At 42.2% G+C, this 27,155-nt stretch overlaps 1 protein-coding gene across 3 annotated transcripts; it reads right to left on the bottom strand.

The window, feature by feature from the left end:
• Nucleotides 1-5,265: 5,265 nt before the first annotated feature.
• On the bottom strand, nucleotides 5,266-26,437 carry CCR1 (C-C motif chemokine receptor 1). Of its 3 annotated transcripts, none has more exons than XR_013162797.1 (2): nucleotides 25,836-26,437; nucleotides 5,266-8,311 (listed from the first exon to the last, which is right to left on the bottom strand). XR_013162797.1 is itself a non-coding variant. In XM_077129556.1 (2 exons), the coding sequence occupies exon 2, from the start codon at nucleotides 23,104-23,106 to the stop codon at nucleotides 22,039-22,041; it is 1,068 nt and encodes a 355-aa protein (XP_076985671.1). In that variant the 5' UTR covers nucleotides 23,107-23,174; nucleotides 25,836-26,303; the 3' UTR covers nucleotides 19,039-22,038. The 3 variants fall into 3 exon arrangements, 2 of the variants coding, with proteins under 2 accessions (XP_076985671.1, XP_076985672.1); XM_077129556.1 differs by lacking the exon at nucleotides 5,266-8,311 and adding an exon at nucleotides 19,039-23,174 and having other exon boundaries at nucleotides 25,836-26,303; XM_077129557.1 differs by lacking the exon at nucleotides 5,266-8,311 and adding an exon at nucleotides 19,039-23,117 and having other exon boundaries at nucleotides 25,836-26,302.
• Nucleotides 26,438-27,155: the final 718 nt, after the last annotated feature.

Raw genomic sequence — 27,155 nt, 5'->3', positions numbered from 1 at the left:
AGTGGAACATGTGTTGTAATTCATGAAAGAATATTTTTATACTTGTACTGTTAATTGTGGCCCATTAATTACAATAGGGTTTATTGTGTTATACAGTCATACGTTTAATCTTTTAATTTTTATCCTAGTAACATATATATGACCTAAAATTTCCTCTTTAGCCACATTCACTTATATAATTCAGTGCTGTTATTACCCTCGCAATACTGTGCTACCACCACCATCAATTTCCAAAACTTTGCAAGCAACCTAAATAAAAATTCTGCACAAATTAAGCATCAACTTCTCATTCTCTACCTCCAAACCAGTGCCTGATAAATCTATCTGCTAGATTCCAACTCTATGAGTTTGCTTGTTCTAATTATCTCATATCAGTGAGATCCTTTTGTGTTTGGCTTTTTTGCTCAGCATAATGTCCTTCATGTTGTCCCATGCATGAGGACTTCATTCCTTTTTACGGCTGAATAATATTCCATTGTATTTAGATACCACATTTTGTTTACCCATACATATGTTAATGGACATTTGGGTTTCTTCTGTTTTTGGCAATTGTGAATAATGCTGCTATGAATATCGGTGTGCAAATATCTGTTCTACTCCCAGCTTTCTATTCTTTTAGGTATATAATGAATAGAGGGATTCATTCAATACTTAGTTCTCCATATCCTCTCTGAAACATGTAATTTTCTGGCTTTTTTAATAGTCATCATTCTTGTGGGTGCAAAATGCTATCTCAATGTGGTTTTGACTTGCATTTCCCTATCGGCTAATGATGTTGAACATCTTTTCTTGTGCTTTTTAGCCATTTGTACATCCTTTTTGGAGAAATGTCTATTCAAATCTTTTGCCCATATTTAAATTGGATTGTTCGTCTTTCTATTGTTGAGTTGAGAATATATAAAGATGTCTTTATATATTCTCAATAGCAAATCCTTATAAGATATGTGGTTTCCAAATATTTTCTCCCATTGAGTAGGTTATCTTTTCACTCTCATGACAAAGTCTTTTGATATGCAAAAAAACTTTAATTTTAGGAGGTCTCATTTATCTATTTTTTCTTTTACTGATTGTGCTTTGGGTGTAAAGTCTAAGAAACCATTGCCTAACACAAAAAACCTTGAAGATGCTTCCCTAAATGTTCTTCTAGGACTTTAATAGTCCTGGTTCCTATATTTGGGTCTTTGATCCATTTTGACTTAGTTTTTGTATTGGGTATGAGATAGGGGTCTTCTTTTATGTTTTTGCATATGTATATCCAATTCTCAATAAAAAGAAATGAAGTCCTCATGCATGGGACAACATGAAGGACATTATGCTGAGCAAAAAAAGTCAAACACAAGAAAAGCATGGTTTGTGGAAGAGACTGCTCTTCTCTGATTGAGTGGACTTGGCACTCAATTGAATTGAATTGAATTGAACTGAATTTACTTTGGTTAATATGCCTATCCTTTTGCCAATACCATGCTGTTTTGACTACTGTAGCTTTGTAGTGTGCTTTAAAGTCAGGGAGTGAGAGTCTTCCAACTTTGTTCTTCCTTTTCAAGATATTTTTGGCTATTCAAGGTTCCTACTCTTTGAAATAAATTTGATAAGTGGCTTTTCCATTTCTGCAAAGTAGGCTATTGGAATTTTGGTGGGATTGCATTGAATCTGTAAACTATTTGGGGGTGGAATTGACATCTTAAAGATATTTAGTCTTCCAATTCATGAACACAGAATGTCCTTCCATTTATGTGGGTCTTCCTTGATTACTTTTAGCAATGTTTTGTAGTTTTTTTGTGTTCTAATCTTTTAGATTCTTGGTTAAACTTATTCCTAGATATTTTATTCCTTTAATTGCTATTGTAAATGGAATTCTTTCTCCTGATTTATTCCTCAGATTTTTCATTACTTGGGTATAGAAGCACTACTGATTTTTGGCTATTGATCTTGTACCCTGCCACTTTGCTGAATTCCTTTATTCAGTCTAGGAGCTTTGTTGTGGATCTTTCAGGGTTCTCTGTATATAGGATCATGTCACTGCCTTATGCCACCTTGTTCAATCTTTTTGCTGCCTGGTGGTTGTGGAGGTTCAGTATTGCACTGGGTGGAGAGTAGAGTGCTGATTAACTTGATTTACATTGCTTTGTTCAGTCTTGTTGATATCATGTGGGGTGGAGGCCCAGCTCACTGCTGGACCCTGCCAACATGACCCTCTTCTGGTGAGGGAATAAGAGCACTGATGATGGCTTCCGAGAGGGGAGGTTGGGGTGGAAGATCAGCTTTCTGCTCAGTTCCATGGAAGCCATGGTGGGGTAGGGGTGGCTTTTCCATTGGTGCTCAGCTAAGGTAGGGTATGTGCTGCCACAGAGATCTTCTATTGTTAGGCCACCCTTTTCCTAATACTTTGGCCAGGGGGTGTAGGTTTTTCCTGGAGTTTTTTTGTCTGTGCCTGTTGGTGGTTCTGGTTTGCAGTCTTCTGAAGCACCCTGTTGGGGATACAGTGGAAGCAATAAGGAAACCCAGGCACCTCACTGCCATGTTGTTCCTTAAGACCCAAAACCCATAGGCTGTCTGTCCTCTTTCCACCTTTCAGAGTCTGCCTATGCTTTTGCTATGTTATGCTCAGAGCTTTTAAATTGTAAGCAGAAGAACCTGCAAAGAATGGGGTCGCTGCTTCTTGGTAGAATGAAAAGTCATAAATTGTAGCATTTGAATACTTAAAGGGACATGGAGATTATCTATGGAATTAATAGTTTCATTTAGTTCAACCATCTAGTTTTATGGGATAGGAAATCTGAGACCCAGAGGGGTAAAAGGGCAGCTTTGAGATCACACAGCTGTATTCTAAATGTTGCTCCATAGCCGGTGATTTTGGGCACAGGCAGCATCTTAAGGAGTTTTGGGAGCAGCATCAACAAGCATCCTTTATCCCTTTTCCTACACCTAAGGACATCAAGTTCCCTGATTCCTATTTGCTCATCAAAGACACCAGAACATGGCCAACTCCATCTGAGAGCCTTGAATACTGCCCGCTCTCCTCATGTCCTCACCACACATACTCCTCTCCTTGTGCCGGGGGTGCTGCCTAGAACCTTAGGATGCTGGTCATTTGGACTGACTCATAGGCCTGGTACTTCAGTCAGCTCTTCCCATGTGAACCTTCACTTCCTCAGTGGCCTTCTTCAAAGAACTGCTTTGGTCTGAAGTGCCTGGGAGTCACGTCTCGCCGAGTGGCCTGCAGTCACTGACTAACTAGAGTGGAAGTATGAAATCCAGGCTCCCTTGCCCATGGGATCAGGCTGGGGCTGGGTCTTTGCCTGAGTTAACACCTTTCCTGTCAGCTCCCCACTTCACCCTTTACCTGCCTCCCCTGGGGGCACTTCCTTAATAAATCATGTACAAGAAAGAAAAAAAAAGTCCATCAGATAATAATACATCTTTCTTGTCCCCAGGCTGCTGTGTGCTCTCTCTCCCTGCCCAACCTCTTAGGCCCACTCTCTTCTCCCAAATCTTTCCAGGGGCTTGACCATCCATAAGAAGCAAGTTCACCTACATCAGTAGTACTCATCCCTGATGGCACGTCAGAATCACCTGGGGAGCTTTTAAAATATGCAGATACCCAAGCCCCTCCTGCACAGAGACCGATTCAGTGGGATTAGGGACATGTTTTGTAAAAGTTTCTCCAGATAATTCTAGGGCTACAAACCAGTTCTCTTTACAGCAGTGTTCCCCAACTTTGCTGCACACTGGAATCAGCTGGGATATTTAAAAAACGCTGCTGCCTCCTCCCCCCCACAGACCTTCTGATTGATTTGGTCTAGAGTGTGACCTAGTATTGGAAGTTTAGAAAGCTCTCCAGGGGATTCTAACCTGCAGGAAAATTTGAGATCCACTGCTTTCTACCCTCGAGCTCTTTGATGCAAATGGCAGGTTGCATGGGTCTTTGATCATACAGATCATGTTTCCTTCGGCCCACTTGTGGATAGGATATGTCCACGTACCAGCGTCTGTGTCTACCTTTTTCCCCAAACTGAGTTCAAGTCCTTCCTCCTTCAGAGCTCATGCCACCAAATCTACCAATGTCTATCCCTCCTCGGGGCCACCATCTCCCAGCCTCTCAAGCTATCCTCCTCATTCACTGATGATCTGGGCTCCTTTTTCTTTCTTCCTCTCCACCTCTAAATTCTACCCTTACCCTAAGTGTCCCAGTGTCTACTGGAGCCTCCTGACCTCCTCATCACCAACCACCTTCTCTCCTCCACCCCATTTCAGCCACTCACTCCCATTGCCACACCCTGGGGCTTTTGAACAAAGGAATAAATGAAGGGTTAGCTCAAAATCATACTCTTTCCTCATCACCAGACTCTGTGCTATTTCTGAATTCAATTAAGAGGAGACAGAAAGTCTTCCACAATTAGAAATGGCATCTGACAAGCCTCAAGTACCTTTTTCTTATTGTAAGCAGCCAATACATTCTTGTTTTGTTAATACTCACAAAACTGGAGATATTTATAAGTATATACACATACACACATATAATAGCAAATAGAAATACAATAAACTACGAATATTTGAAGTCAGTTTGGAAATGTGAATACACCCATGAGACCATCACAATCAAGATAATAAACATTTCAATGCCCTTAAAAGTTTCCTGGTGTCCCATGGTAATTCATTCTTCTCTCCAATCTCAGTCCCCAGGCAACTACTGCACTGTTTTCAGTCGTAATAGATTTGCTTTCATATCCTAGAATTTAATACAAATGGAATCATACAATATGCACTCTTTCACTACTTCTTTCACTCAGCATAATAATTTTGAGATTCATTCACGTTGCATGTATCATGTTTGTGAGTTAATTTCATTTTATTGATGGGTAGCATCTTACATGGTTATGCCATTTTTTTTAATCCATTCACCTGCTGATGGATCTTTGCAAGTTTTTGGCTCTTACAAATAAAGCTGCCATAAACATATGTTCATGTAGAAGTCCTTGTGTGTATGTATGTAATTGTTTCTCTAAGAATGGAGAGAAATGCCTGGATCAAATGGGAGACGAATGTTTAATTTTTAAAGAAACTGCTAACCTGTTTTCTAAAATGTCTCCTCCAGAGCCCTTTTTATACTACATGAACCAGAAACTCAGTTCAAAATGGAGAGAAACACATAGGCCGAAAGACTGTAGTTTATTCACAAAAGGGAAGAACCACCCACACGCCAACAATGGAGGCATGATTAAGTAGGCTGTGCTGGGCCAGACAAAGGCACACCACACAATTTGTAAGAATACTATCTTTGAGGACTTTTCATGGAATGGAGAAGAATGTTCTGGAGAAAATGGCAAGTGGAAAAAAAACCATAATATATCAATCCCTTGTACAATTATTACAAACAATTGAAATAGTATATACCCAAAGAAATGGAACTCTTTCCTTCTTTGGTCAATTTTTTCCTCTGAACATCAAATTTTCTTCAGGGAGAAAGAGCCAGATTCATCCCTGGGAATCCCCTCCAACATTGCCAGGGAGACTTTCACCCTGGGATCTCATGTCCCACGTATGGGGGAGGGCAATGATTTCACTTGCAGAGTTGGGCTTAGAGAGACTGAGGCCACATTTGAGCAACAAAAGAGGTCCTCCAGGAGTAGCTCTTAGGCATACCTACAGGTAGTCTAAACTTCTCCGCTGCCTAAATAAATATATATATATATATGCAAATATATTTATCAAACTTATTGTGGTTTATTTTTCATATTGTAAAATTCACCCATTGCAAGTGTGTAATCTGATGATCTTTAATAACTCTGCTGAGTGTTGCAATCATCACCACAGACCTGTTTTTCATCCTCCCTGTAAAATCCCTCATGCCCACTCTCAGTTATGTCCGTTTCCCACCCCCAACCCCAGGCAATTTTTTTTCTAACTTTTTTATTGTATAGTATAACATATGTACAAAGCAAAGAAATAAAAAAGCAATAGTTTTCAAAGCACTCTTCAACAAGTTGTTACAGGACAGATTCCAGAGTTTGTCATGGGCTACCACATAATCCTCTACAGATTTTTCTTTCTAGCTACTCCAGAGTATAGGAGGCTAGAGGGTTTAAATATATATATTTTTTATCATCACAGTTGACTTCTTTCTTTTTTTGTGAAAAATAGCATATATACAAAAAAGCAATACATTTTGAAGCACAGCACCACAATTAGTTGTAGAAAATATTTCAGAGTTTGATATGGGTTATAATTCTACAATTTTAGGTTTTTACTTCTAGCTGCTCTAAGATACTGGAGACTGAAAGAGATATCAGTTTGATTCAGCATTCATATTCATTTGTTAAATTCTATCTTCTCTGTATAACTCCACCATCACCTTTGATCTTTCCATTCCTCTCTTTAGGGGTGTTTGGGCTATGGCCAGTCTAACAGACAGAAAGGATCTGTCAGGGGATACGGGGTAGGGAGATAGAACTATCTGATGTTCTGTAAAGGTTGGGCCTCTATCCTTCAGGACTTATCTGGTCCAGGGACCCATCTGGAGGTTGTAAGTTTCTGGAAAGTTACTCTAGTACATGGAATCTTTGTGGAATCTTAATATTGCCCTAGGTGTTCTATAGGATTGGCTAGAATGGTTTTGGGTGAGGTTTGGCAGGTTATCGTAGGTAGCAAGGTCTAACTGAAGCTTGTGTAAGAGCAACCTCCAGAGTAGACTCTCGACGCTATTTGAACTTTCTCTGCCACTCATACTTTATTAGTTACACTTCTCTTCCCCCTTTTGGTCAGGATGGAATTGTTGATCCCGAGGTGCCAGGGCCAGATTCATTCCAGGGAGTCATCTCCCACATCACTAGGGAGACCTTCACTCCTGGATGTCATGTCCCACGTAGGGGGGAGGGCAAAGATTTCACTTGCAGAGTTGGGCTTAGAGAGACTGAGGCCACATCTAAACAACAAAAGAGGTCCTCCAGAAGTAACTGTTAGGCATATTTATAGGTAGGCCAAGCTTCTTTACTACTACATAAGCTTCACAAGAGTAAGCCTCAGGATTGAGATCATGGCCTATTGATTTGGGTGTCCCTAAAGTTTAACACAGTATCAGGGCATTCCCTGATGGCAAGGTTAAATAGTTCCATATTTTTTCTCCCATCCCTCAAGGGACTTTGCTAATACTTTTTGATTATCTGCTTAATATATTCTAGGATGTATCCAAGCATTACATAAAGCGATACAAGATTAAAGGCTCTCATTCTTATTCTGGGCTCCCTGTGTTTCAGTTGTTCAAATGAGCTATCCAAACAGGTTGAGTTAGATTATGTGCTACAGAAAATTTAGGTTCTAGACAAAATAAACCTTTCTTCCTTTGGTCTCAAAGAGAGTTCAGTCATCAAGATAATTTAGGACTTGTGGTGGGTTAGTTCCAGGTGAACCCAAGACCTTTCATTAACAGCCATTAGGGGCTGTCTTTAGTGATTGCAGTACTCTAAAAAGGTACAGATCAGGGTCATTCACAAGGTCTTTACAATCACAGGGGCAGAAGATAGGGGCTGTATGACCATTATCAGAGACCAAGGCAGCAGCTGGATGCAATGAAGAGATTTCCAGTATTTCCCTGTCTATGCTCCAATATTCCAGAAAGCACAAAAGAATATTTATATAACGATTCACTAATCAAAATCATCCCTTAAATCCTGATTTTTTTGTTACACATATTTGGGTAGGTGTGAGGTGAGACTCTAAGCTCATCTGATAGTATATACAGTACATGTTAGTACCTCTTTTTTACTTAGCAAAATAGTGTAGACAAGTTTCCATGGCACGTGACATTTTTTCTATAATGGTACTATTGCTAATAACAATATTCCATTTTATGAATATAAGCTTTGAGGTGTTGGTGACAACTGGCTGTCAAAAAAGGGGAAAGCCCTGGTTTGTTGCAGTCACCATTTTCTCTGGTATGCCTGCCATGGCCAATTTCATGCTACCAGCAGAGCAGTAACTGATCACAGCGTTGGAATGTGATTGCACAATTGGTGCTGGCACACTGCTACAAGCTGGTTCCAGTACTTTACCTAATCTATAAAACCAATCTCCCCCTTTTTTTGCTTCTTGTTTGTTCTTCCTCCTACCTTCAACATACAAAAGTGCATCAACACAGGACACAGTCTATTTTATTCCCGATTATAAGCAAGTGCTGGACCTCGGGGAGAGGGGGGAGGGGGTTCTGGTTCCGCCTCATTTTGAAGGGCTGTGGCCAGCATTCTCACAGCCTCTCTGTGGTCACATTTGCCAACACCCATTGTGTTCACTTTCAAGACAACGCCCAGCCTTGTTCCTGGTGAAGACAAAGAAAATCAGGTTTTAACAAAACAGGGAAAGTACAAAGCTGCTTGGGTTTCTACCATTTTTCAGACACCGTCAAAATTTAAATAATGGAGGTAACCCCTTTTTCCCCCTCCCTTCCTGTAAACAGGTATTGAATGAAGCAAATGCTGAATTTCCTTGCCTAGGGTGAAATGGTTGTCTCAGCAGGGGCTGGAGTGATGCCAAGGGTGAGAGGCCATGATGTGTCAACTTCCTGGAGGTAACTTGGGCATCAAAGCAATGCAAGGAAATCACTGGAGTGTGACACTTTTCAAAGAAAACGCACCCAACCTTCCTTTCGAGGAAACCTTTTTTAAGAAGTGCGGATAGAATGGGGGGACCACCTGGGGCAGAGACTTTCTTTTTTTTTTTTAGGATTTTTTTTTATTTAAAAAAATTAACAAACAAAACATTAAGATATCATTCCATTCTACATATACAATCAGTAATTCTTAATATCATCACATAGTTGCATATTCATCATTTCTTAGAACATTTGCATGAATTTAGAAAAAGAAATAAAAAGACAACAGAAAAAGAAATAAAACGATAACAGAGAAAAAAAAAGATTATACATACCATACCCCTTACCCCTCGCTTTCATTTACCACTAGCATTTCAAACTAAATTTATTTTAACATTTTTCCCCCTATTATTTATTTTTATTCCATATGTTCTACTGTTCTGTTGATATAGTAGCTAAAAGGAGCATCAGACACAAGGTTTTCACATTCACAGAGTCTCATTGTGAAAGCTGTATCATTGTTCAATCATCATCAAGAAACATGGCTACTAGAAAACAGCACAACATTTTCAGGCAGTTCCCTCCAGCCTCTCCACTACATCTTGGTTAACAAGGTGATATCTACTTAATGCATAAGAATAACCTCCAGGATAACCTCTCGACTCTGTTTGGAATCTCTCAGCCATTGGCACTTAGTCTCATTTCACTCTTCCCCCTTTGGTCGAGAAGGTTCACTCAATCCCTTGATGCTGAGTCTCAGCTCATTCCAGGATCTCTGTCCCACGTTGCCAGGAAGGTCCACACCCCTGGGAGTCATGTCCCATGCAGAGAGGGGGAGGGTGGTGAGACTGCTCGACATGTTGGCTGGAGAGAGGGGCCACATCTGAGCAACAAAAGAGGCTCTCTTGGGGGTGACTCTTAGGCCTAATTTTAAGCAGGCTTGACCTATCCTTTGTGGAGTTAAGTTTCATATGAACAAACCCCAAGACTGGGGGCTCAGCCTATAGCTTTGGTCGTCCACACTGCTTGTGAGAATATCAAGAATTCAACTTGGGGAAGTTGAATTTCTCCCCGCTCTCACCATTCCTGGGGCAGAGACTTTCAATAAATAGTTATTTAGTACCTGTTTTGTAGCTCTGTCGCAATGCACATAGCTTTATCCACATTATTACTAGGGGAGAAGAGGCAGAGACCTGGGGATGCGAGGGAATAATGAGCAGTGAGAAGTCCAGGAAAAAGTGGGCACTGAATAGGCAAGAGGTTTTGGACAACTATCTCTAGCTGACAAGCCATGGATTCCAAGTCTTTGCTATAGCACTTTTAAAAAATACTTTTTTCCATAAATATCAAAACGTAGGACTCAGAGAGATGTGAAAGTACCTATCCAAGTGTCCTGGCACGTAAATACGTATACTTTAAGGCCTGTGCTCAGAGTACACACTGGGAGTCACCCCTGAATGGGAAACGCAGGCTCAGCGCTTTATGGTGGCACCTCCCAGCTCATCTCTCCCTGCCCCTGCCCCCCATCACCCCTCCCCACCCTCCTCTGCCCCCCAGCACCCTAGCTCCCGGAATGCTCACCCACCCCGTTCTAGAAACACCTGCCAGCTTTTTCTTTTCTGTCTCTCTCCGATTTTTCCTCTATTCCCTGCCCTCCCTCTTTGCTTTCCTCCCTCATTTTTTTCTTTCTTTTCTTATCACAAATAATATTTTTTTTCTCTTGTGCTCATTAAAAAAACTGGATATGATCAAAAGAGTGGACAGAAGAAAATAAATGTCACCCTATGGCCACATACAGTGTCAATCTAGCTAAGCTGAAACTTCATATCCCAGAATTCTTTCCCTGTAGAGTTCTAGGTTAGAGAGGCTATAAAGGATGGTTAGAATGGGGCGTGGAAGAAGAGTGAAGCGACCGTGATCGCTCTGAAGACAGAAGCAGGCACCAGGCAGGGGGTGGCTCCCACACACTGTGGTCCCCTGCTGGCTCACCTAGATGCGCAGGACCACACCTGGACCCGCTGGGGCTCCAGCTCCTCCCTGCTCCCCTCCTCCTGCAAACCCTGGACCAGGGGCACGTGCATCTCCCTGGCAAATGGTGGAAGCCCCGGCTGCAGATCACTTGCAGCCTCCAGGTAGGATGAGGAGAGAGACAAAGGAAGGTTCCCTTTGGTTTTCACAGGTTCCAGTTGTCCGTGTGGGTTCCGGTTTGTCCTTTCTGTTTCTGCCTTGTCCTTGCTCTCGTCCTCTGCCCTTCTCCTTTCTGATGGTGGTGGGCTTGACCTATAGGGACACGCCGTATGGCGAGCACTGGGTGCAGAGGTATCAGACTCTCCACTCTGCACAGGCTCCTCCACCGCCTCCCACCATTGCATGGTCTAATTCCTAAACAGATCCCTACTCCAGAGCTTCCCGAGCTTTCTAAGTCCCTGGTGCCCTCAGTGGTTTAGTACTTTTATCTCAGTGCCCCTAGGCCAAAAAGAATACCAAACAGTGGTTAGATACAAACAGTAAATATTTTTGTTCCAACAAATTACCAGGTGTTTGGAGGGAAAATGCACACGAAGTGAGTGAGGAAATAACATTTGCTTTTATTCTTACATAGTCAGGAGGATTGGGTCTATACACCTGTCAGGCAGGTGGCCCACCTTCTTAAACCTTAAAAGCAGGTGGAGCAGCCACCCTCATTCCCTGTTCCATGCTGTCGTTCCTTATGCAACCACTGAAAAGCCAGCTTTACAAAGGCAGGATACTTTGAAACAAACATACTGTGATCTAAGGATGAATCTGTGAACTACTTCAAACTTGTCGTTTCAACGGTGCCTGAGAGTTGTCAGGTGTGGTAGTTAGTTCACTTGTCAACTTGGCCAGGTGAAGGCACCTAATTCTGTTGCTGCGGACATGAGCCAATGGTATGTGAACCTCATCTGTTGCTAATTTACATCTGCAGTCGGCTAGGAGGTGTGCCTGCTGGAAGGAATGCCGTTTGACTTAATTGGCTGGTGCTTAAATGAGAGAGCTCAACATAGCACCGCCCAAGCAGCTCAGCATACCTCATCTCAGCGCTCGCAGCTCAGCCCAGGCCTTTGGAGATGCAGAAAGGAATCACCCCTGGGGAAAGTTGTTGGAACCCAGAGGCCTGGAGAGAAGGCCAAGAGAGATCGTCCTGTGCCTTCCCACGTAAGAAAGAACCTCAGTGAAAAGTTAGCTGCCTTTCCTCTGAAGAGCTAACAAAATAAATCCCCTTTTATTAAAAGCCAATCCAACTCTGCTGTTTTGCATTCTGGCAGCTAGCAAACTAGAACATCAGGGTCAATGTATTTCCCTTGGAAAGGTAAAATATCCCATAGCACCTCTGTGTGTTTGTTGTGTCTCCAAATGAAGCATCTGGATCCCATCGGCCAGTGATGAGTGCTATTAAATCTGGGGTACATTTCCCTCCTGTCTCTGCTCTGCAGATATATCATGGAATATGGATCAGAATAGTTTTCTTTTTCTTTTTATTTAACACAATTATTATGAGCATATTCCCATGTCAAGGAAAGTTCTTTCATTTCATGTATGTGTCATATGCCCCATTTGCCAATATTTATGTAACCCTTCTCCAGTTATTGAACTTTCCAACTGTATTCTGTTTTATTATTACCTGTGAATATTTCCTTAAAATAGATGCCTAGAAGCAATATTACCAACTGAACTCTTTTTAATGATCTTTATATCCATTATCAAATTGCTTTCCGGAAATATTGCACTAATTTATATTCCCATCAAGAACATATGACGATGACTCTTTTGCTACATCTTTACCTGCATCAGATATTTTTGTTTGAAACAAAATAAGATAAAATAAAATTGAATAGAATCGCTTCATCATTTTTGATAGCCAGAAGAAGTATTACAAGTGAGACCTGTTTATAACTTTGTTCGTTTTAAAAACATCATTGGGTAAATTAATGATTTTCTTATTTATTTGTCAGATGGCCTTATATTTTAGTAGAGTTAATACTTTTGGTATCTTAGTCAAATAATATCTTTAGTTGTTATTTATAAATTTTTTTGTACAGCATATTTGCACTCCATGCTTTATAATGCATGCTGTTATATAAGCAGGCACATTTCTCCCCAATGACAATACTTTTCTTTTTTGAAATTTGCTTACAACGTTTCATTGCATTATTTCTTGAAATGAATTTTAGATTTGTTAAAAAACAAGCCAAGATGGGTGGGCCATGGTGGCTCAGCAGGCAGAGTTCTCACCTGCCATGCCGGAGACCCGGGTTTGATTCCTGGTGCCTGCCCATGTGAAAAAAAAAAAAAAAAAGAGCCAAGACAAAATGCTTTGGAGTTGAATGAAAGCTACAAAGTCATTTGTGCTGGCCTTTCAAGGCTGTGGTCAACCATCATTTCATCTGGCCCGTTTCCCCTGGCTGAGCTGACCGGCGTGTGGCTCCTGTCCCATCATGGCACGTGGAACACTTAATGCATGTACGGGACGGGCAGCAAGTCATTCTCCTCGGGAGCCCTTGGCCTCCTGGAGTCCGGCTCAAGGGGCTTGTAGTGAATGAGGGATGGATGGATGGATGAGTGAGTGGATGAATGGCATCTGGATGGACGAATAAACAAATAAATGGATAAATACAATTTATTGTCCAATCCCCTTCCAATGTTTGGCTTCCAGGGAGGTAAGGCAGGGCAGCAAGTGTGTGAGGCGAAAGCTGGAGTTAAGAAAGCTCCAGTTAAGAAAGCACTTAAGGGCTTCCTTCTATGGAGACATGGCGGGGAGAAGCAGGGCACAATGAAGAACGCCTGTCCTGCTTCCAGAGGGCTCAGCACCGAGGTGTGGGGATGTCATGGGGGACCCCATCACCCTCCTTAGACAGTCACAGCCCTTGTTCCTTTCCTGCCATCTACGTTTCAGTCTTTTCACTGTTCCTCATTTCCTACCACAGAAACATAGAAAAGGAAATGAAAGGACCAGAAGCAAATGTTGTGCAACTTCAAGGCAAACTAACCCTACCATGCTAAAATTCTTGTACAGATCAGAGATCTGATTGCACTGAATTATGTCAGAAATAAAGAGAACAACATCTGTGGACTTAACATCGGTTTTCTTTCTTCAAAAATGTATCAGAATGATTTCATGATAAAAGATGGGTTGGTGAATCATTTTATGTGCTACTTAAGAGAAGGAAAAAGTAGGTGAGGAAATTGATGTAAAATCAGACATCAGGGTTTGTTATTGCCCCTGCCAATACCAATTCCTCTAACTGTGGAAAAATAAAAAATGTTTTCAGTCCTATCTGTGTTTCCCAAGATTTAACTAGTACAATTTTTTTTTTAATTTTTCTGTATCATCACACCCTTGTAGTATTCACTGAAACACATTTATTTTAATTACAATAGCAATCCTTTATATGGTGGCAGCTATCTGTTTGGAACTCTTCTAAGAAATTTTTTTATGTATTAGCTCATTTATATCCTCATGACACCATTATGTAGATGCTATTATTATCTCCATTTCAGAGAAGGAGATAATGAGAATCTAGGAAGTTAAGTAACTTAGCATGTCACACAACAGATTAAAGATTTAAATTTTAAAAAGTAATACTATTATGGTAATAGAAGAAAATGTAGGAAAATTTCAGAACAGAGAAGGTGTCCTTAATGTACATTTAAATAGCTTAAACCAAAAGACAAAATGTGATGAATTTAATCATAGCAAAATTAAGGATTTCTATTCAACAAGGAAATGCACAAAGTTAATATACAGGTACAAGAATAATAGAAGTCATTTACAAAGTTTAAAGCATTAAGGAATGAAAGCCCAGCATAACCAAAACCTCTTGAAATCAGTAAGAAATGGCAGCAAAACCCAATAAAGACTGGTGAAAGATATGAACAGTTAATTTTAAATAAAAGCAGGTAAACATAATAAAAAACATACCTAAGTATATCATAGCCAAACTGCTAAAAATGATGTCTAGAATGACTCTTAAAAGCAGCCAGGAAAAAAAATGACACATTGCATAGAGGCTAACAATGATACAAATGATAGCTAACTGCTCATCTGAAAGAATGGCATCCGCAAGGCAGCAGAATGACATCTTTAAAGGGATAAAAGAAAATACTATCAATGCGGAATGCTGTATCTGAAAAGATATCCTTCAATTATAAGGGTGAAACAAAGACATTTGCAAACAAATGAGAGCTGTCAGAATGCTTTGCCAATAAACCTATACTGAAGAAATGCTAAAAAAAAAAAAGTTCTTCAGGGTAAAGGAAAATGACACCGGATTTAAAAAAAAATTCGAAATTGTGCATCTCCAAGATTGCATGAAACACTTTTATAAAAAGGAAATGAAAACCAAAATAAGCAGAAGAAAAGAAATAATAAAGTCAGAACAGAAATCAATAAAGAAAAATCAAGAAATTTATCAATAAAAGTGTTCTTATTATGTGGGGAAAGGGAGAATATTAGTCAGGGTTCTCTAGGGAAACAGAATCAAAAGGAGATAGCTATAAATGTGAGATTTTATAAAAGTGTTTCCTGCAACTGTGGAGATGCACAATTTCAAATTCTGTTGGATAGGCTGCAAGCTCTGATGGTCTTCAATGAATCCCCCAGAAGAGGCTGGCTGGCTGATGCAGAGAGATTCTCTCTTCTAAATTTTCCTTTAAAGCCTTCAACTGATTAGATTAAACATCACCAATTGCAGAAGGCACGCTCCTTGGCCGAATGCAGGTGTACTTAGCCTTGGATGCAATTAACGTGCTGATGTTTTAACAACCCAGCCTCTTGGTTTATTAACCAGCCACAATGTGTCCTTGCCTGACCAGACAACTGGACACCATCTCCTGGCCAAGTTGACACATGAACCTAACAATAACAGGGAAGGCCAGGGCTATGTGGATTTTTAAAAGGAAGAGATAAAAAATTAAAGAAGGGTGGTCTAACTCTCTCCTACTCCTTGGAGCTAAGATTGTGTGGAGACTGGGCCATAAGGCTGGAGGGTCTGCAACTGGTGTGCAGAATCTCATTCTATTGGCAATAGTGGGCATTAGGCTGACATGTTCAGAAGAATCATCCCTCACTGAGGAATTATGCAAAGAAGAAAATATACTGACAATAATGGGAGCTTGGTTTCTTATTAAATAAGAAAGGTGGTTTCAAATGTGAAAAAGGGAGAGACTAAAAAGAATAATGTGAGCTTGGCTTTGGTGTGAGTAGGGTGAATTCATGGTTCTTAATGCACATAGAGATGTAAAGATAGATATAGAGAGATGCGTATGCTTGTATCCATGTGAGTGTGTTTGTGCTTTCCTAGGTAGCTCTCCTAGCTCTGCCAACTGAGAAGACCCAGAAGCAATAACAATCCATTAGCAATGAGCACACTTAGTAACCAGACCTTGGTTTTGGAATGTTAGTCTCTGCTATAGGAAACCAGATTACTTGGAAGACCATCTGTTTCCATGGCTGGGGCAGGGAAAATACAAGATGAATCTGAAACTGCTTGTGCCAAAAAGTAGGGAAGTACTCAACAAATGATGAGGGGACAAAGCAAAAGGACAAAGAAGTCAGCTTGAAAGAGTTCCCATTGGACAAGTCTGGGACAATTTGTACATCAAAATGAACAATGATAATATTAGACTATATCCCATTGAATAAAAATGGAATCCATGGGGCCAAACTGAAATAAATAAATGAATGAATGATGAATTTATAAATAAAGTAGGGGAGAAGAGAAGCCTCTCCTTTACAGTAGAATGCCAACTCATAATGCCCACTCACTAATTAACACTTTACAGTGGAGAAATCTGGTAGACACTTTTCTAAGCAAGTGATAAAACTAACATCTCCAGTCATGGGTCAGCTGGACATCATGTGCCTCCTGCTATGAGGCAGTGAGAAGAATGCAGCATCACTTCTGTGAGATTCCTGCCATAGTTACAGAACCTGAATCTAATAATTGGGAAACATCAGATAAACCCACGTTGAAGGATCAACCATCGTTTAACTATAGTCTTTAAAAATGTTGAGGTCATGAAAGACAAAGCCCAAGGAACTGTTCCAGATTGAAGGAGACCAGAGAGACCCCACCACAAATGACATTGTTAGCAAGATGGGCAACATTGGAAAGAGTGCTGGCTGTAGATGATATTGCATCAGGGTTAGTTTTCTGATTTTGATGGTTTTATGGTAGTCATGTGGGAGTGTGTCCTACTTGCTAGGAAAAATATTATGACATATTAAAGTGTGGTGAGGCATCATATTTGCAATTTACCTTGAAATGTTTCCAGATGAAAAAAATAGCATTTCTGCTTCTATATCTCTATCTATCTATCTATCTATCTATCTATCTATCTATCTATCTATCTATCTATCTATCTATCTATCTATCTATATCATCTATCATCTATCTATCTATCTATCTATCTATCTATCAGGAGATAGAGGAGAGGAGAGAGAGAAGAGGGAAGAGGATTGAGAGGGTAGAGGAGAGCACAGCAAGGAGAGAGGAAAGAGGAGAGAGGAGAGAGAGAGAATGAATTAGGGTAAATGTGGCAGCATGTTGATAATCTAGGAGTCTAGATGGGGGATGTGAAAGTTGTTTGTGATAGTGTGCTAGTCTATTCTGAAAGATTGAAATGGAAGAAACTCACATGGGGTGTGAGTCCTATGAAGACTAGATCTGAGAGTGGGAGGTGAGGAGAGGGAGGTAGTCAGGAATCACTGCAGATGTCTTCCTGGTTGAAGGAAAGGCATCAGTAGGGAGAAGACTCCAGACAGCTTCTTGGACAGTGTTGTAGAGAGATCACCCTAAGTTCCTTGATTTGTTTCATTCAATCATCAAACAGCCTCATGAGGCAGACAGTCTTAGCCTCACTTTATAGATAAGGAAGTTGTAGACTCAAAGAGTTATTCTTATAGCCAGCATTTTGACTAATTACTTACTACCCATCAAACTTTATAGCAAGGTTACATAAAAATTAATATGTAATTATATGTATGGGTGCTCTGATGGTTAAGTGTACGTGTCAACTTGGCTAGATTATGGTGTCCAGTTATTTGCTGGTTGCTAGAGGCCTGATCTGCTACTGTGAGGATATTTCATGGACTTAAAGCATTAGTCAGCTGATTGCACCTATGGCTGATTACATCTATAACCAACAAGGGAGACTGCCTTCAGCAATGAAAGGCATCTCATCCAATCAGTTGTAGGCCTTAAAAGGAGAACTGATGATTTCAACACTCAAAAAGAATTTCCATTTCTACTTCAGCCAGCCAGCTTCCTCTGGGGAATTCATCAAAACCCACCATTGGTGTCCCCAACTTGTGGCCTGCCCTACAGAATTCAGACTTGCCAATCCCATGTGAACCAGTTCCTATAATACATCTCATAACGTTTACATAATATTTACATATACAAACACACACATATTTCCTGTCGGTTCTATTTCCCTGGAAAACCCTGACAAATACAAGTGCACGTAGGAAGCAATACTGGAAAGAAGTGCACTAAAATACTAACATGCTAACCGAAGTTATATTTGGGTAGTGGGATCACTTCCGTTTTTTGGGAGAAGTGGGGCTTCCATTTTTTAATTTGTGCGTTTTTGCTGTTCCCAGTTTCTTACACTAAGCATGTATTGCCTTTATAATAAGTAACAATGGAACAACGATCATTACTTTAAAAATGTAACTGTGGGGTGTCGTGCAACATTCCTCATGAAACTGTGTCTTCTGTAGATCACAGTTGTTTTTTAGTGCAGTTTTATGTTCTTAATTTTGTGTTTCTTAATTCAATTAAGCTTCTTGCTCTCTCCATCCCAGAGCAGGCGTATAAGGGAGGGAAGGGCTGACAACCACCTGGACTCCAAAAGCTTATTTGTGACCTGTATGTGGAGGTTATAAGCCCAGTGCTGTGTGATGTCTTCCTCCCCAGGCAAAAGTCTTCAGTCTTTCATGATATTAGCTTCTCTTCACGAAGATGATGGGAACACAAGACAATATTCCCACTTGAACAAGCCAGTCTCCACCTGAAGGTGAAGGAGGCTTGGTAGGAGCCACTCAAGTGTCCAACACAGGAAAGCAGTAGCCCAGGGGTGTCATAAGGGGGGACACCCGTGGGCTGAGGGTGCTTTCTGACTGACAAACCCCTTCCTTCACTTCACCGCCCTGGCACAGTAAGCTCCATGGCAGCCCCCACCCCTCCTATCCTGGACTCCGCTGGCCTCTGAGCACCTGTCTGGCCTCCTGAGCTGGGGGCTCTGCAGGAACAGAACCTCCTGTGTCTGTTTCCGCCTGGGCTCAGGGAGCTTGTTTGAAGGAAGCAGGCCCTCAGTCAGCATTGCTGCATGGAATTGCTTAGTGCAAAGTGATGGAGAAGTGGGTGGCAAATAGATTAAGGGGCACCCCTGTCATGGAATTCAGTGCTGGCACAAAACCAATGCTTTGAAATGATTTATTGGTCTGGGAAGGTGATCACAACATATTGCCAATTAAAAACAACAAAAGAACAGTGAGTACAATTGGAGTCCAGCTTTGTTATAAACATAACTATGAAAAACATGCATGGGGATAAAAAAACTAAGGAAAATATATCAAAGTGTATAGTGGTTGTTTTGAGGTAGTGGGATTCTAGGTGATTTTGCTGTTTGTATTTTTCCTCTGGGTTTCTTAAACTTTCTTAGAAACAATTTTTGCTATTGATGAAAAGGATGTTAAAGAAATATATGTTTAGGACATGGTTTCTTAGATCTCATACCCAAAGCACAAGCAATGAAAGAAGAAGTAGATAAATGGAATCTCCTCAAACTGAGTACTTCTGTACATCAAAGGACTTTGTCAAGAAAGTAAAAAGGCAGCCTAAACAATGGACAGAATAAATAAAAAAATCCTAAACTTAACAACAAAAAGACAAACAACCCAATTAAAAGATGGGCAAAAGACATGGATAGGCACTTTTCCATACAGGAAATACAAATGCCTAAGAAGCATATGAAAAGATGCTCAACTTCACTAGCCGTTAAGGAAATTCGCCTACTAGACAATTTCACACCTTCTAGAATGGCTATTATCAAAAAAGAGAAGAAAAACAAGAACAGAAAACTACAACTGCTGGAGAGGATGTGGAGAAATAGGTACCTTTATTCATATTCACTATTGGTTGGAATGTAGAATTTGTGCAGCTGCTCCAGAAGGCAGTTTGGCAGTTCTTCAGGAAGCTAAGTATAGAATTGTCATATGATCTGGCAGTTTCGTTACTAGGTATATCCTTGGAAGAACCGAAAGTAGGGACACGAACAGACACTTGCATAACAATGTTGAAAGTGACATTATTCATGATACAAATAGATGGAAACAACGCAAATGTCCAGCAACTGCTGAATGGATAAACTAACCCTGGTATATACACATGACAGAATAGTATGCAGCTGAAAGAAGGAATGCAGTCATGATGCATGCAACAACGTGGGTGAAACCTGAACGTATTATATTGAGCCAAACAAGCCAGAAACAAAAGGACGAATATTGTGTGGTCTCACTAATATGAAATAATTATAATGAGAAAATTCTAGAAGTCAAATTCAAGGGCTTAGGTTACCCAGAGATCAAAAGAGGGCAGAGATTGGGCAAATGATGCTTACAGAGTACAGAATGTTTAATAAAGTTTATTGTAAATGTTCAGAAATGGATAGCAAAATACTATGCAATGGTAGCACAATACTGTAAGTGTAACTAACAATACTGAGTGAGAGTACAGTTGAAAGGGGAAGGCTAGAGTTGAGTATATGACTAGAAGGAAAGTTAGAGGATAAAATCTGAGACCGTATCACATAGCAAAACCTAAAGTGAACAATGACTGTGGTTAATTGTACAACTTAAGAAAGTTCTCAAGTGAACTAGAAAAAATGAACATCAGTGTTACAGGTGTTACTAATAGGGTGGTATATGGGAAAAATACAATTAATGCAAGCTAAGGTCCATAGTTAACAGTAACATTGCAATATTCCTTTATTAATTGTAATAAAGTCACAATACGAAATATCCACTTAGGATAGATTGTACAATGTGTAAATAAAACTTGAAAAAAAAAAGACAAGTCATATAGCATAATCCAGCAGCTATTCAATTGCAAACCTATATCAATGCTGTGGTTGATAAATACAATTTACCTGCACATATATGATGAAACAAAAGTTTTATGAAGCAATATTTACCCTTTAACTTGTGTATATCTAAAACAAAAGTTTATGAAACAATGCTAGCATTTATTACACATAATCCCTACTGACATTTTAAAACAAGTAAATGAAATATATGTTTGAGGGAAAAGGGGGGAAAAGAATGATAAATAGGACTCTTCGGTGAGAGAGGAGGAGTTAAGTTGTCTGGAAGAACACTTTGAATACCCGAGAGGCCCCACCCGACACTTTATGCAAGGGCAGGCATCTTCCTTGCAGTCATTTTCAGCACCAGCCCCCTCCCAGCGCCAGACACTGTCAGCTACACAATAAGCCATTGCCTGCTCATGGGTCTGAGGTGGGAGCCAGACTCTGATGTTTAAAATCGGGAAGCTTGGACGGGGAGCAAAAAGAAGGAAGAAAATCAACCTTGCCTCTGTTCGCCTTTATTAATTTCTGCTTTAAAGCCATCAGAATTTACCACCATGTCACCCAACTTACAGGGAAAGGAGATTTTGGAAAATATTCAGAAAGAAGGGAATGGTAAACAGAAATGATGAGTGCTTCCCCTCTATAGCAGCTTTGAGACGCGCACATGTTACACACATGGTCTGTGCTTAGCCTACTGCGTGGATTGTTTGATTTTAGTGAATATAAGAATTCTAAGAGTTTTCTTTGTCCCACTCCCAACAGCAGTCTCCCAATCTTAATTCCCACTGCGTCTCAAGTCCTTCCACCGTCTCTGCTTCCCTAGGGCTTCTAAGGGCCTAAACCGCGCAGTTGTGAGCGGAGAGTAAGTTGGGGAGATGGGGAGGTTAAGAGGAGGCGAATGCTGGCTACTGACAGGCTCTGGGGTTCGGAGTGGAGGCATCTCTGGAAGTCACTATATCCAAGTTCATCGGGGGATTGCGTGGTGGGGACAGGGGTGGGGGTGGGGGTGGAATGCTGCAGTGGTTTTGTTTACAAATGCTAATGTTCTCACAAATCTGAACTCCTGTTTGGATCCAAGCCCTTCACTCACACCCTTTGTCCCAGTCTTCCGGCATGTTCCGTCTTGCTTGTTCATCTCCTTTCTATCAGGGAGGAGTTCATGGAAGAGACTGGAGGTGATTTAGTCTAGACCACTTTTAAGCTCCCTCTCACCCCAAAAGGGCTGTGATTCCATGCTGTGTCAGGAGTCAGGTGGAGAGCAGTTGCCTCCTGTCCCGGGTGGCCAGCCTGGCCGGCAGGTTACTCTGGCTGGGTCCTGGATTGTCCTCCAGGGGGCTGAGTCAGAACCCAGCAGAGAGTTCTTGCTCCCCTGTGGAGGGAGACATGGAACTGACCCTCTCCAACCTCTCTGTGGCGAGGAAGGGAAACACCTTGGCCAGGTGCACAGCAGTGAGCCTGTGGAACAATTGGCGGAGGTACCTGCGGAACCTCTCGCCCACGAAGGCGTAGATGACGGGGTTGACGCAGCAGTGTGTGTAGGCGATCACCTCGGTCACTTGTATGGCCAGGTCCAGCTGTTTGCTCTGCTCACACTCATTGGTGAAAAGGAAGTCTTGGAAAGCAGAGACAAGTAAACTCAGATTATAGGGGGTCCAGAAGAGAAAGAAGATGACCATGATGATAAAAATCAGACGGACAGCCTTGATCTTCTTTTCATTTGGCCGTCTGAGCAGAATCTTTACAATCCCTGTGTAACAAACAATCATGACCAACAGAGGCAAAACCAGCCCCAGGATATTCAGTTTCAGAGCCTGGAACTGTTTCCACTTCCTTAGGTTTTCATGGGGGAAATGAAGACTGCAGGTGTAATGAGTGAACTCCCACTGGGCCTTGGAAAAGTACAAGCCCGGGGTAGAAGCCAAGATGGCCAGGGCCCAGGTAACCACGCTGGTGAGGGTCCCAAAGGCGACAGTCCTGGCCCTCAGGGAGAACACCGCATGGACGATGGCCAGGTACCTGTCGATGGTCAGCAGGATGATGAAAAAGATCTCGCTGAACAGACCTGCGAAATAAAGCCCAGAGAGCAGCTTGCACATGATATCCCCAAAGATCCAGTTATCCTTCAGCTTGTAGTCAATCCAGAAGGGCAGCGTGAAGAGGAAGAGCAGGTCGGAAATGGCCAGGTTGAGAAGGTAGATGCTGGTCATGCTTTTGAGCCTCTTGTATTGCAGGAGGATCAAGACCACCAGGAGGTTGCCGACGAGGCCAATGATAAACACCAGGGAGTACAAAGGGGGCAGCAGTTGGGCCCCGAAGGCTCTCACCTCCGTCTTCTGGCATGGGGTTGTGTCCCCATAGTCATATTCTGTGGTCAAGTCATAGTTCTCTGAGGTAGTTGACAGTTCCATCCTGGCTTCTTCTGTGGGCCAAGGAAAATGGGTTGTGTATTTATTTTTGCTGTTAAACACTGTGGGCTCTGGACAACAAAGACAAGGCAATGGTGACATTTCTTCAACCACTTGACAAACGTTCATGGGCATGCCTTAGGGGCGGGATGGTAAACAGGGAAGACCCAGGTCCTCTCTGCCCTCCTGGAAACTGTTGTCTGACATGGGGAAGTGTGAAGTTAATTATTTTGGTGTGAATGTGGTAAAGGAAAAGTTCACTGGGCAGAAAGAGACCTTACCACACTAATGCTCCCTAAGCACCTCCCGTGGGCTAGGCAGTGGACGGAGCATTAAACAACCCGTCAGCATTCCCTAATTTAGAGGTGATGACACGAAGGTTCAGAGTGGTGAGGATACTCACCCAAGACACACAGCTGATGAGAGCAAGAGTTGGCGCTCAAACCCAGATGTGTATGACTTTCAAGCCCATTCCTGAAACCACTTAGCTTTCCTACCCCCAATCACAGAGCCATGATTTTGTACTATAGAGGGGACAGGAGTACCCAGGAAAGGGAAATAGTCCTCGTTGAGAGTGAAAAACTTGCAAACAGATCTTTGCGGCTTTAGGGACTAGAAATATTGTCAGCTTGGGGTTGAAAATGTGTAGGTGTTTTGAGTTTTTGTTGTTTTTAAATTTAATTTTTTGGGTCATGCTACTGTCATTTGATGGGCAGAGCTGAGGATTTCCTACAAAGCAAAAATTACCCTACACCAAATGCCAGTAGTGCTGCCATCGTGAAACCTTAATAAGTCAATCCCATCTCTTTGCAGTTGAGGGCACTGAGTGCACCAGAGTGGACTCATCCTGGCTTCTGTCATAGAGCCCATAGTAGGTAGGGAGATAGGTTTACAGGTAACTCTGCACCCTTGTGAGAGCAATGAGGAGGGATTTAGAGGACAGCACGGGCTGGGAGAAGTAGAGTGAGCTAGTGGAACAGAAAGCTGGGAAGGAAGAGCTCAGAACAGCCTCAAGTCATGAGGCGGTATCCCACAGTGACCAGGTGGAAGCTGGAACTCTGCTGAAATAAACTCTTCGATATTTTTACCGAGGGTTGCCTTGAAACAAACAAAAAGAACCACTCGATAGCTGTCTTTGGAGGACTTCTCTCTGCCCATACTTTTTGACACACATTTTCAATCCTTTCTGATCCACCTGCTGAAGTCCCCTGCTCCTCCCAAAGGGAGCAGGACTTTGGCATGATCTACCAGGTGCATGAAATGTGGAGGTTAATTGACCTCTCTGACCCTCAGTTCCTCACCTGCAATGTGGGGGAGCAACACTTCCCTCATAGAGCTGCTATGAGGTAATGCATGAAAAAAATGCACCCCTGGCACTGAGTGGTAAATGTAAGGGAACTTTCTTCCCTGCAGTGGCCCTTTTCTGAGACCCATCACCACCAGGATGTCCCAGGCTCTAATCCCGTACTGGCTGTTGTCCCCTGTACCCCAAATCCCACACTGCAGGCCTCTCTTTTCTATTGCTAACTTGGGAAGTGAAATCTGCTTGACAATGAAGGACGATGACTGTCCCTTCAAGATGAACTCCACTTTGAAATTCTCTCCAACTGGAGAAAGACTGATCCTGAAAGCCCAATTTCTGGGGAGTTTTTGGCTAAGATGAAAACAATTGAGTCAGCATCCGCAGGTGTCCACATTTTGAACAAAGAGTCACCTCTTCTCTGCTTCCTCCCACTCTCAACTCCCAACCCCATATGCCTTTTCCCCAACTTGTCAGGTTTCATGCAACAACTTCAATATGGCTCCTAAAGGGAGATGGCCTACGAGAATCTCTCCAAGGGAGGGGCCTTGGGGAATAAAACAGAGAACTGTGTTGCCATTCAGTCCTCCAGCCCTGCTGTAATCTGCTGCAAAACTCTGGTCCCAAGGTCACTGCACAGTGGTTAGGGGCTCCTAAGGAGGGAGAGTGGAAGTAGGTACCTCCAAGTAGCCCCCATGCCCTTCTATCTTCATCAATCATTTATTTTCCTTCCTATTTGACACAGTTCCAAGCAACTGGATTCAGAACAAAATTCTGACCTGCCTCTTTGTTTGTAGAATAGAATGGATGCATCCCAGCAGGTCATCTGGCCAGCTCCCTATCTTCAGGTGGGTGAAAGCCTACCTCCATCTAAAGCAGTCAGCACTCCTGGTTTTGAGAATCCTTGAATCTACTCTTAAGAAATTGTTTTACTATCAAATCACCCTTGCAATTGCAAAGCTCTTCCCAATTAATAGTTCCCTTCCCAAGAAGCTACACCTTCTTTGTATACCTTACTTGTTTTTCCTTTCTTCCATGGGGAACTTTGTCAAGAAAATTCCCCTTGCATCACTTTCTACAGAAGGCATCTCTTGTCTCCTAACACTGGGCTGACTTTCCTTAAACAGTCATAAGTAATCAAGCATCCAAGAAGGCTTCCCTTGTAGAAAAGAAAATCACATCTGAGCACTCAGCCTTGAAAATCCACCTGTTCTCAGTATTGCTATTCAGAAATGACTGCCTTACATACACATCAAGGTGTAACTTAGATACTTGCCTGGCCCTAAAAGAACCTTTGGGGAGACAGACGGGTAAACAAATGATGTCCTACAATGTGAGAAGGACTGCTGTCCTGCCCAGGTACGTACATGTCTATAAACAAGATTGCCCTAAGCAGTAACTCACAAGACAGGAAACAAACAATTCCACTTACTCTGGTTCCAAAGAATTTCGTCCACAAGGGCTTGTGTTTCGGTGTCTAAAAGACTGCTTATGAATCTAAGTTTCAAGGTCCTAACCAAGTAGGAAATACTCAGCTTCCTGTGCGACGATGGAGATTGGACTCTGGGTTTCACTGCCTCTCAGAATGACAAGAGTCGAGCAAAGTTCTTCTTTTTGTATCATTAGGTGTTCTTGGATGGCCACAACGCCCACCAGTGGCTAGTTCATAGAGGCCAAGTTCACCACAAAGGTTTTCTTTGCTGTCTCAGTGGTGCTTTGAGTCTTCTCTCCGGGAGATCTGTCTTAAAGGAATTCAGTAGGGTGGAGTTGGGTGGAACTGGGTGGAAACGAGGTGTTCCCAGAACTCTGGAGCAATGGAAGGCAGGGATTGGGGGCAGGGCGAACCCGGGGAGGCAGGGCATAGAGTTCTTGTGATCAGCGGACACCCTTTAAAAAAAAAAAAAAAGATTGCAAATGGGACAGAGGGACAGATATAAACAGAAACTCTGAGTCCTGTTCCTCAAAACTGGTCTGCTTGGCGAGGGGACAGAGAGAAGTGTCAGCTTCTCTTTGGCGCCCCCTACCTCCTCTACCTCTGACTGACCACTGTCCCTCACCTCTCTGTTCCCCAGCTTCCTTTCCCCACAAACCCCACAAGTGGTTTTACTTCGAGGAACCTCCAGCCCTGAGTGAATACAGGTCTGCTGGGTGGGTTTTGGCTTTCCCTTTCCAATCCCCCCCACCCCCACTCTGTTTATGCAAAAGGCCAAACGTGGGCCCGATTCGAATCCCAGCCCCCCATTCGGATTGTGGGCAGATGACTACGCCTTCTGAATCTTCTAAATCTTGGTTCCCCTTTGCCAAATGAGAACACTGCATACTTACGCTTGTGGAAGGATGCAGGAGGGCAGCTTGCACAAGAAAAGTGCCACAGAGAACCTGGCACAAGGAAGCTGCCCCATAAATGAGTCTTCCCTCAGCCACTAATACCTACGCTGTCACTGCTCAAATCCCTTCCTCTTGGCTTCATTTCCTGTTCTGTAAAATGGGGACGCCTAAGGGCCATTTCAGAAATGATAAATGTGCACATGCTTTGAGAATGTCACTTGTCCCTTCAGGCTCAGTTTCCTCATGCGAAGTGAAGACTTGAGACAAAGGAGGCCTCGGTGCCCAGTTGACTTTTCTGGAGTTGGGTGAAGAGGGAGACGGAAGGCACCTGGATTGATGAAGGCACCCCTGGCTGGGGAGCTTGCCACCTCTGTGACAGGCAGAGGGGAGCGGTGGGGAGAGAGGCAATGGGAGGCTTCAGATC

The sequence above is a fragment of the Tamandua tetradactyla genome, chromosome 15, assembly GCF_023851605.1.
Source record: "Tamandua tetradactyla isolate mTamTet1 chromosome 15, mTamTet1.pri, whole genome shotgun sequence".
NCBI lineage: Eukaryota > Metazoa > Chordata > Mammalia > Pilosa > Myrmecophagidae > Tamandua > Tamandua tetradactyla.
This window is presented reverse-complemented; position numbering and strand designations above follow the sequence as displayed.

Coding starts and splice junctions, on each gene's coding strand:
- CCR1 (XM_077129556.1), bottom strand. CDS start 23,106: ATGGAACTGTCAACTACCTCAGAGAACTATGACTTGACCACAGAATAT.